General features: G+C 40.1%; 1 protein-coding gene across 6 annotated transcripts in view; it reads left to right on the forward strand.

Annotated features, from left to right (window-relative positions):
• TLN2 (talin 2) overlaps positions 1-11,272 on the forward strand; it is a 192,677-nt gene that overhangs the window by 125,574 nt on the left and 55,831 nt on the right. For all 6 annotated transcript variants that reach the window (XM_054213457.1, XM_054213456.1, XM_054213460.1 and 3 more), the window contains 7 exons: positions 1,165-1,304; positions 4,030-4,123; positions 6,434-6,523; positions 7,664-7,786; positions 9,077-9,220; positions 9,411-9,572; positions 10,702-10,842. In XM_054213457.1, the coding sequence (XP_054069432.1) occupies positions 1,165-1,304; positions 4,030-4,123; positions 6,434-6,523; positions 7,664-7,786; positions 9,077-9,220; positions 9,411-9,572; positions 10,702-10,842 (894 nt within the window). The remainder of the gene's footprint in view (positions 1-1,164; positions 1,305-4,029; positions 4,124-6,433; positions 6,524-7,663; positions 7,787-9,076; positions 9,221-9,410; positions 9,573-10,701; positions 10,843-11,272) is intronic.

The following is an 11,272-nucleotide window of genomic DNA, read 5'->3' on the forward strand; positions in this document are numbered from 1 at the left end:
GCTTCGCACATAGAGAAGATGAGAGAGATCAGACAATGACTGCTGATTATTCTCCATCAAAAGTTAAACATTCAGGTTCCAGATCCATGAACTGAGTTAGGCACCAAATATCAGCTGATTCTCTGAAATTGAACAGGAACTAGGACCTGACTGTCTTTTTAGCCATGGACCTCGTTGACTTTTAGAATGTTTTGCTTGAGGCAATTCAATGAAGGCAAAGGTAGGAATGATACTGCAAATAGCTACTTGAGAAGTCCTGCTGCTGGTGACCTTGTGGCCCTTGCCAGTCTGCTTATCCTGCTGACAGAGGGGGTGATAACCATCTTAGTTATTAATGGCTGATCTTTCAAAAGAGAATGCTTTCTGTCGGTGGCTAGTTATTTGCCATGAAGAGAAGCAATACGAGGTACTTCGGATGCCCAGCAAAAGGGGAGGGGAGGGAAGAAGCAGACTGTAAATGTAGAGTAAAAACTGAGTATTATGCAACATCTCTACATAGGAACCTGAACAGACTGTTAGAAAGAAAGGACTCACTTCTGTTGATCGTTGACAGAAGAATCTAGTCATAGCTATTTGCTGTGATAATGCAGTACTTCCCTGTAATTGTATGTATATTCAGGTTTTCCTTTTCAAGCGATGGCTTAAAGTATGTAATAGAACATCCAAGTCAGAACGTTTACCAAAGTAGGCTTATATAAATGTATTTTCTTGGGATAGAGGACTTTCTGGAGGGATCTTTCTCTGTGAGTAATCCCAGTTAGATGCTAGAGAGCCTGTGGGTTACACAGAGGATGCTAGAATACAGACAGTGTACACTGACTGAATAATGTGGATCAGTTGTGCCAGGCAGAGACACATGAGAGTCTTGACAACAAAAGCATTGTTCAACAAGTAGTAAAGTTTCTCCGTTGCTCATATGTGAATACTGCTATTGTTAGAAACCAAGCTATTTGTTATAGGGGTTTCTTTTTCTGTTATCAAAGTGAAGCTAGAGGCACCTGTCCGGGTGAACAGAGGCTTTGGTCCATCTCCTTCTCCGGACTGTGATCCCTTGTATGTCAGTGGTTTCAGTTGGATAAAAACACTGGATTTCCAAATGCAGTTTTAGCACACTCTCTTTATTGCAAACTCTGCTCTTAATGTTACGCTGCTGTGGCTTTGCAGACTAAAGAGGACCAGATTCAAGTAATAGGTAACCTCAAGAGCATCTCTATGGCTTCCAGCAAGTTGTTACTAGCTGCCAAATCTCTGTCTGTTGATCCCGGAGCTCCTAATGCCAAGAACCTCCTAGCAGCAGCAGCAAGGTAAGGATGTGTTTGCTTTCTTTAGATATTTGCTTTTCTCTGTGATATTTATAATGTCTTTATGTATTTTTCTGCTATTGACAATTAAGTGAGTGGTTGGAACCTGCAATTCTATTTAAATGAAAGTAGGCCAGAGGAAAACAGCTTATTTTGGAGTAGTTCCTTAAGTTCCTTGGTGGAAATAAGAACCAGCAGTTGAAGAGTTGGCTGGGTTTTTGAAAGGGACTACTGTGTTTTACCTATTGTTTTATTACCATCTGTGTTCTGACAAGGCAGTAGCCAACAGTAAGCCTCTCAATCTCTAACAAAGAAAAGAAACCGAGCAGTGTTCTTATACAGAATGTGCTTAAAAATCACATTTTGGCTACCTATCACTAACAGTGCATATGATCAAGAACACTTAAATGGGTTAGATGCTATGTTTATTTGGTGGAAGATACCCTTACTTTAAGCATTCTGGCAACCACGCCCTGAATTTCGTCTTGTCGACCCTGTTTCTCAGTCAAGGTGCTGAGTCTCTACGTGAAATACAACACTGCATTTCAGTGTTTGACTGCATAATCACCTCTCCTTCACTTTGTCAAATCCTTTTCACAATTTTTTTTTCCAAATTAACTTTCTATTAAATTATCTAAGTTTGTAAATGGAATGTTCAAATGTCAAAGTGGAAGGGGACTGGTGAAGGACAGGTAGATACCACACCTAGAAACGTCAGCGTTAAATCAGAGGAACACCTGAGATCATGTGGATGTGACTTGTGATATTGTCTTCCAAAATGTTTACACCCACAAAGATTAGTCTAGAGAGGAAGTGAGATAAGACTAAGACTGTTACTTCCTTGTGGATAATGTAATTGATGTTTGTCCTGAACCTTGGAATCATCCCTTTCTAATAGCAATAACTTTTTTTTTTTTTAAATTAATCCACTCTTTTAATAAAGGGCTTCTTAAGGAAGCTACACTACTTTACTTTGTCATATTTGTTTAAAAAAAAATATAAAAATTCTGACATCCATCTTGTCTCCCTGGAAATAAATAGCTTCTAGGAAGACTGTAGATGACCAAAGACATGCTGCTTAAAAGTGATGGAGTTGCACGAACTTTTGTTACAGCTGCAGCATCAGACTGCTACAGATTCCTGCTTTAGTGTTGGAACATTCCTGCTTGGAACAAAGAGGAAGTTAGTATCCACAGTGAAGCCCAGTTAGTTGTTAGTTTCTGCTCGGCTGGTATTCCTTCTGTAGAAGCATGTAATACAAAAAGGGAGACAAGCCATGCAGAGCCTTTAGATGTTCTGTTTTGCCATGCTGTTAGCATGTGCATTTGTGCCTGCATACCTAAGACTTTACAAAGACATCAGAAAAGTAAATACTCTATCAGTTCTCAGTTTGTGCTTAAGACGTTAAGGAGACACCGTATTTCCCTTCTGAAATCCTCTGTGGCTGCTTGTGACAAGCTTGACGGGGCTCTGTTCTCTTTCCCTGCTATGATATGGCCAGGGTCAAGTATTTCTACTTTCTCTTTTCTCATGAAAATGAAAAAAGAGGCACAGCTTCCTTTGCTTCCTGTTTATAAGATGGCTTGCCTTCTCTTTATTTTCCTTATCTTTTACAGTACTGGGATTAATCTTCTTGTATTTTCTTTCCCTTCTTCCCCCTTTGTTCCAGCTATAATAGACAGTCCCAGCTTTTTCAGTAGCATTGGCCTCCTTGTTGGAGGCATTTTTCTTGACTTCCTCTGACCACTTCAGATGACTTCAACAGTGGCTGAGTTTGCTGCAGGATCCAAGTATTTATATGCTGTATTTGATGAAAACAAATGTGGCTTTTAGAGTCCAAGCGGTCCCGTTCCACTCTGGGGTTGGCGTTTGAGGATTTAAACCTGAGGGAACCAATGCATATTGATTTGGAGAATATCAGTGATTACTTAAAGAGAAAAAACCCAACTCAATAACAGACTATAGAAATATATAGCAGGATTATGTGTGTGTGTAATACAGTATGTCAGACAAGACACAAGACTTTACTAGCAATAATTTTAATATAACTTTACATTCAAATATTTTTTGACATACTGTCCATTTGTTTCCATGTCTTTTAAGACATGTGGGGTGCTAGTTGAGAAATTATTCAGTTAGTATCAGACCCGGACAAGTGCTAAAATACCTTTTAGCAACGAAGTTATGTCACTGTGCTAGTGTAGTGGGTTGCCCTTGGCCTGCTGCCAGGTGGTGTTTTGCCCTTTCTTAATGATGTTTTCCAAGAGGTGCCACCAGCTTGGCTGCTGGGCTCAGCTGTGTCCTGTGGTGGGTCTGTTGGAGCTGTCTGGAACCAGCTGTGCCTGGCATGGGGCAGCCCCTGGCCTCTTCTCACCAAGGCCACCCCTGCAGCCAAAACCTTGCCCCAGACACTTGTTGCTGTGAGATGAAGCTTCTGTTTCTTCTGGACTAACTTCTCAATTGTTTGCACTGAAGGGATAGATTTTCAGGTGTGGATCACTATCAAATGCTTTAGTGAGAATATTTTTGCTCCTGTGAAGCTTGTTAAAGAAGAGGTCTCTAGGTGAACTGTTTAACATACAGTTAATCCCCAAACTCTGAAAAGAAAAAATATAGTAGAACATAAGCTTTTTAAACTTATGCAGTGTACAGTTAATGGAACAGAAGTTTTAATAAAAGGAATAATTTAACTTTTAATATACATCCTTTTTCCTTTTATTCTCCCTAGAGCTGTGACTGAGAGTATAAACCAGCTCATCACACTGTGCACACAGCAAGCTCCTGGGCAGAAGGAATGTGATAACGCACTCAGAGAACTGGAGGTATTGCTACATTTCAAAAGTTCTTATGAATAAAAATGGGCCACAAATGTTTGTTTCCTTCGTTCATTTAGCTGCTGTCACTGTCTTCTCACTTGATAGCTGTGGCAGGGGTTTTAATTGCATAAGAGGTAAGCCTAGAACCTCTGGGAACATCCTGTAGTTTTGGCCAGAATGAAATTTGCTGCCCTGTCCCTGTCTTCTCTTCCCTGCCCCTCAAAAGGTACAGTTTAGTCCTTATTATTCATACTTACTGTGAATTAAGGAAGAATCGTAATGAGGTGGACATTCCTACTACCAGCAGTGCACTGGAGGGAGCTTCAGAATCTTGATTTTTCTGCCTGTAGAATGTTGTTACCGACATCCCCATTTTGGATGATGTTTACGGTCTTTTACCCTGTCGCTCCCTGCCATTTCTTAGTGTAGATTTTTTTTTATGCCTTGTATCTGCTTTGTCACAGCCAAGCTAAAATGACATTTGTGTCAATACAGGTTTTTGCAAGATATGTTCTGGTTCACAAGTGAAATGTTTGGCTGGCTAAATAGTGGATAGCAGGTCAGTTGAAAGACCTAATTCTAAGGCTGTGCACTGATCATAGACAGCTGCTTACAATAGTAGGAAACAGCATCTTTTTAATTAAACTAAATGTTTGTTTGCTGTCAAGGTCAGAACATCAAGGGATGACTGGCCTGTGTAGAGATCATAAAACACCTTCAAGCTTTTTATTTCTACCCCTGGCTATCAAAAGTATACAAAGGTCATTGCAAGTGCATTTCAGGATGTTGTGAGCTTTTGGAATATGCAAGTCCACAGTCGTCATCCAAAAATATTGGTAGGCGTTTGCCTAGGAGCTGCTTTGTACTTTCGTGGCTTCTTGAGCTTAGAACTGTTCTGTCCTTAGTTAAAAGGAGTGGCAGCAAGTCCAAATAATAGCAAGAGAAAACTGGAAATTGGGCCATAACGTAATGGCTGTCTGAAATCACTGCAGAAAGTAAGGGTGGAGCAAGCAGGGGGAATGAAACATCATTTCTCAGGACTTCCTGAAAGACTAATGGGGAGAGATCTGCAAAACAGCAGGGATATGAAATGAAAGGTCAGAATTCCCAGCTAAGGAGCCACTGAAAGCTTAGGGGAGAAATGTGGGGCAGAACAGCCTTAAGAAGCCATTACAGAGGGTTCTGTGCCAATGGCATGGCTTGCGGGCAGAGCCTGGGAAGGGCAGAAGGAAGACCTGTAGGATCTTGAACTTCACAAAACATTTGCCTGAGAGGGACAGTTAGGGAGAAAAGCCTGTGTGGATGAAATCAGATTAATTTCTGAGAAAAGGGAAACTAAGGCAAAACCACACAGTCCTGAAACCATACTGGAGACTCGTATCAAAATGACCTGAGGAATCTATCAAATCTGGGGGGAAGCATTCTTAGTAATCTTAACTTCCAGTTTCTTTTTGCAATGATTAAGTTCTTACCTCTTCCCTTTGTTTCCCCAGTTCATCGCCTACTATTTCTAGTCTCCCCAAGGCTTCTTAAAAGTACTAAAAAAGTATCGTTTCTGTAGTAAGAGTGTGTCTCAGGTTGGATTTGATACGCTGTTAGTATGCTCTGTAGTCTTCCCTGGAGACTCCAGAAAACTGTGCTTGGAGAGGACCTTACTGTGTGACCTCCAATGGGTCAGCTAAGCTTGCCCAGAATTTCAGCTGAAAGGATTAACGAAGGTGTTATAGTAATAGCAAACATATGTCGGGGGAAGTTGTGCTGGCTTGTGTTTCGCTGTTCTATTTCCTTACGTACTGAGGGCTTCTGACTCCATAGTAGTGCAACTACTGGAGGAACATTGTTTGCTTTACAAGTTGTTATTTAAAGATGGAGCACAGCAATGAAGAGTTGCTGTAGTGTCTGTGAGAGATGAGAGACAGTTGGAAGCTGTTTTCTAGATATGACTTCTTCCTTCCATCACCTTGCTCTCACAGTTTAATTACTGTAAGGCTTTAAGTTAGACTATAGCTTTTAAAAAGCAATAGACCATAAATCACTCATCACAAACACAAGGTAAACCACACTAGCCTGTACTTCCAAGAGATTCATAGTGCACAAATATGTAGTTACCACAGTTCAGTTAATGTAGGGTAGCATTTGGTGTATAACATGCTCATCTGTATGTCAGCCCTCAGTGAGTGTGTAGTTTTGTTGGCTTGCTGGAGACAAAGTTCTAAGATTACGCTGATATAAGCAGGGTAGTTGTGATGGTCTGTGTTCTTCTCAGTTCAGTATTTTAGGCTCTGTCAATAATCAGAGTATCTTTCATTATTTCAGACAGTAAAGGGAATGCTGGATAACCCCAATGAACCTGTGAGCGATCTCTCATATTTTGATTGTATTGAAGGCGTAATGGAAAACTCAAAGGTAACTTCCTTTTCCCACCTCTGTGCTAACTGTAAAGTGTGTTTTGATTATCAGAAGTTTCCACATGGACATCAAACGTGTTAGAAACACAGCACAGTGTTTATAGCTAAAAGGTATGCTGCATTCCTTGATAAAACTCAGCCCAAGATAGGTCTCTTACAGGTAATTTCAGTTTTTGGTCATTTAGAAGGCATATTGCCTCGGTAAGAAATTTTTAATTAAGTGACTGGTATGCAATGCTGTTGAAGTTTCCACCTCTCTCCCATCCTCTCCTGTGTATTAGACAGTATGTCATACTTTCATGATGTATTTTGACTGCAGCTATGATAGGACAACGCAAAGTGTAAATGGGAAGCTTGGCAATGAAATATCATTTGTATTGTTCTGTGCAAGACAGCTTGGAGAAATGTCTGAGCAGTCCAGATATTCCATTACATCAGAAAAATCTGTGTGAAGGCTCTTAAGTTATTTTTAAACATACCATGCTATACATCTTTCTTTGAAGCTTTGCTTTTGGTGTCCTTATTATTTGATGTGTTGGAATTGTCTCAGATCCTTCCTTCTCTAAAAGAAAAATAAATTGCTTAATGGATGTGCATGTCATCTTGCATCTAATGCTCTTATTTTGAATTTTAGAAGAAAATAAACTGAATTCAGTGGGAGACACTGTGGGAATTAACATGTATTCTGACATGCAGATGGTTCCAGCAGACTAGATGCAATTTCACTTCCACTGAGTTTCACTGAGTTTGGGGGACAAAGAAGATCCTGATGTGTCAACAGCAGCTGTGGCATTGGTCGTCATGTTCTGCAATCTGTGAAATGTACCTAGTGTCAAGATAGCTGTGATTAGTGGATGACAGCAAAAATAATAAGGGATAATTCTGTATCCTCATAGTCATTTGTGCTATAATAGTGTTTATGCTTGGCACTGTCAATCCGGTGTTGATCTGCCTGCCTTATCCCTTATGCCACACAGAGGAATGTGCCCAATTCAGTGAAATCATTAAGTAGCTAAAATGTCTGGAAGCCAAGTCAAAAGAGGTTTGCAGGCCAGAACTGACTCAAGGCCAGGAATCACTTGCCTTTGAGTGGTAGGGAAGCATATTGGGAAGGTAACTTTTTTTTTTAATTTCTGAGGTTCTTGGTGAATCAATGGCGGGCATTTCCCAGAATGCAAAAACTGGAGATCTTTTAGTCTTTGGAGAATGTGTTGGAGTGGCATCCAAGGCTCTTTGTGGCCTCACAGAGGCAGCAGCTCAGGTAAGCTACTGAAGTCTGTAAAGCAAGTATATGTGTTTATTTTTTTAGTAAGTTCATATTTTGGGTCTGTAAATCTGAGATTCACTTACTTGTAGCCAAACAAATTATGATCTTGTACTACGTGGTATGCTCTGTGTAGATCCAGATTGTGCATACACTGCTGTATGTTGCAGAAGCAGCAGAGTGCAATAACACGCGTATTTTATAAGGAAGGGAAGTGACATCAATAAGGAAACTTCTCAATAAGCAAATGTTGAAGATGCAGCATATGGAATTCACGTTTGCAGTTCAAGCTCTGAACCATAACATCATACAGAAGTGCACAAAAACCAGCCACAGTTAAAATGAATGAATCAAGCTTGATTTAGTTTGGAAAAATTCATAAGGAGCTCTACTAAATTCAGATATTTAAAATAATAATAAGCAACCTCTTTCAGCTGTTTGGATACTTTCAGAATAACCAAAATTCTTAAGCTACTACAACAAATTAGTCTGGAACTGGTCACTGTGGTTTCACTGATCTGATAACTGGGTGACTTGAACTCTTGAGAGCTGATACAGCCCCTTCGGTGAAGGATTTGACTGTGGGGGATCATGCTTTGCATCTGGAAACAGCTTCTTGATTTCCCCAAATATGGAATGTCTCATTATGGCCTTAATCTTCTCCACATCTAACCCTGCGTTGCCTTACTGGCATATCCAGGTGACAGATAATTTTATCTGTAATGGAAATTCATCAAGAAACCTTCACATAGGGTTTTGACAGTTCAGACAATTCATCCTCGTTGAGTTTATTTAATTGGGAAAGGAAGAAAGGTTGTCCATCAGACATCTTGTGCTGCCGTGAGACCAGCATCTGCAGGCTTGATGGGTCCTACACTCAGCAGTAGTGCCTTTGCTGTGAATTGGTTTTCTATTCAGCCTTGATGAAAACCCTCACCACCTCCAACTGTGGCTAATCCAGTAAATAATTTGCTGATGCTTGTGACCATTAAAGCTCTTTCCATTGGCTATGGAAGTGAAAAATAATGTTTCCAGGGATACCAGCTGCTTAAACAGTGGAGAGTTTTGTTTTGACTAAATAAATTTCACAAGTGTAAGGTTAAGTGTTCTTGGTTCCAGAGGAATCTGGAGATTTATTACTAAAAAAAATGGTAATAGTACTTCACAGTATGATTTCTGGATAATCTCTGACCACCATGTGCTATGACACATGGCAAGCTTATCAAAGAACCAAGATGGATTTAGCATTGTTTCTTAGGATTGTTTTCTTCCTTTCTCCATTTCTAGGCCGCTTACCTGGTTGGCATCTCAGATCCAAACAGTCAGGCTGGTCAACAGGGTCTTGTTGACCCAATTCAATTTGCCAGAGCCAATCAAGCAATCCAGATGGCTTGCCAGAATTTGGTAGATCCAGCAAGCAGCCCATCACAGGTGATTCCAGAGGATTACAGTGAGACGGTCATTGTTAGCACACTTGACTTTGCTTTGCTTGTGGAGTTTGCAAAGGAGTTTTGGTTTGAAACTGTTGCATGGCTTTGAACTGTAATTTTGCAGAGATAGAGTATAGTAACTGTGATGCTCTTTTGACAATCTGCTTGTTTTGTGCCACCTGTTTTTACAGGTATTATCAGCTGCCACAATTGTGGCCAAACATACTTCTGCTTTGTGCAATGCTTGTCGAATTGCTTCATCAAAGACAGCAAATCCTGTCGCCAAGAGACACTTCGTGCAGTCTGCCAAGGAAGTTGCAAACAGCACTGCTAACCTGGTTAAAACTATCAAGGTACAAATGCTGCTTTATTGTACTGTCTTCTACCTTTACGTTTTTATTTTTACTTTTTTTTCTGGTGAGACAGTATCAGAACAGTTAGAAATAGCTTTTTACCTTTTGTGATATGCATGGTTTAAGAAATGATTAATTACATTTTTTGAGGACCTGAACTGGAAAACACATTCAGTGGTATAACTGTGCTGTAGTCAAGATGGAAAGAATTGGGCAATGTTAGTGTTAGGAGTGGCAGCTGGCCCCTCCAGTATGAGACACCACTGTGGTGATGTACTTAATGAGCTTGCGCCATGAGAGTAATTTGCAAACAACTGAATGTGAAGGCTTTTAATGGTGTTACATTGCTCAATATATGCAGGTTTGTGGAGGTATTTCTGACAGTTTTACCATGTTTATAAGAGAAAAATAAAGAAACAAATAATACTGGGAACCGAACAGAAGCCATTTATGTTGCTGCTGTTTAATAGTCTCCTGTTAATAATAATCTTTTATTTTCCAGATACCTGCCTGCAATTTGGCAGGAGGTAGCTTTTCCTCATGCAAGCAGAAATAATGCTTGTTATGCCATAGAGGACTCACAATTCTAAGCCCTTCTGGAAGCCATTAGCTGGTCTGCTACTGAAAGTCTTTTAAATTGATTATGCTTTTAGGACCGAGTGTTTCTATTACATTACACAGAAGGTCCGTCATATTGATATCTTTCCGGTGAGATTATGAAAGAGATCAGCTGAATTCTGTGAAAATGAGAGCAATAAGTTATTGGTTTGCTTAAAAAAAAAATTATTTAAATCAGTCTATAGGGAAGAACCACCTTGTTAACTGCTTCCACCCTTCGGAGCATGAGGTGCTGAGACACGATTTAGGAGAGTCATCAGAGTGCAATGACAGAAAACCTTTTTTCAGTCTTGGGAAGCAAAGCAACAGTTTTAAGTTTAGGATCAATAACCAGCTAAGTAAAGGAACACATGCTTAAAAGATCACATGCTTTGCATCAGCCTTGTTTGTGGAGGAATTTTTACATATCATAAGCACGCAACAGTTTCAAACTATGAAGAATTAAGCCATCTTCCTTCAGTTTTGCAAAGAAACCCATTCAGACAGAACTCAATCATTATTTAATTTCCAGGCCCTGGATGGTGATTTCTCTGAAGAGAACCGCAACAAGTGCAGAATTGCTACTGCACCTTTGATAGAGGCAGTGGAAAACTTGACGGCATTCGCTTCAAATCCAGAATTTGTCAGCATACCAGCACAGATCAGCACTGAGGTAAGGCAGGATGTTGCACTTCCACTGTCAAAAAGTCGAAAAAGTTTAATTAGTCATGTGTCAGAGGAAGTGAGCATAAAGACCTGACCCTGAAATGTGTCTCTGTTTTCCTAGGTGTTCATAGGGCATTCTGCTGTCTTGCGCTTAACCTCTGACCTTGAATTTTGCACCAATAGGGTAAAACTAGTCAGGCACTGCCAGTCTCCTCTTAGTGAAGTGATACAGTACAGGTGACTCACATGTCTTGTTAGCTGGATTCTTTCATGTGATAAAGTAATAAATACCTCTTTTTCCCTCAATAGCAGCTTTAACAGATGAAACTTAATTAGTTCTGAAAAGGATTGAAGGAACATCGTTGGGGGTTTTCCTGTCCAACAATGGTGCAGTCACAATCATAGAATAATAGAATTGCCTAAGTTGGGAGGGACCT

Source organism: Rissa tridactyla, chromosome 9, assembly GCF_028500815.1.
Source record: "Rissa tridactyla isolate bRisTri1 chromosome 9, bRisTri1.patW.cur.20221130, whole genome shotgun sequence".
Classification (NCBI taxonomy): domain Eukaryota; kingdom Metazoa; phylum Chordata; class Aves; order Charadriiformes; family Laridae; genus Rissa; species Rissa tridactyla.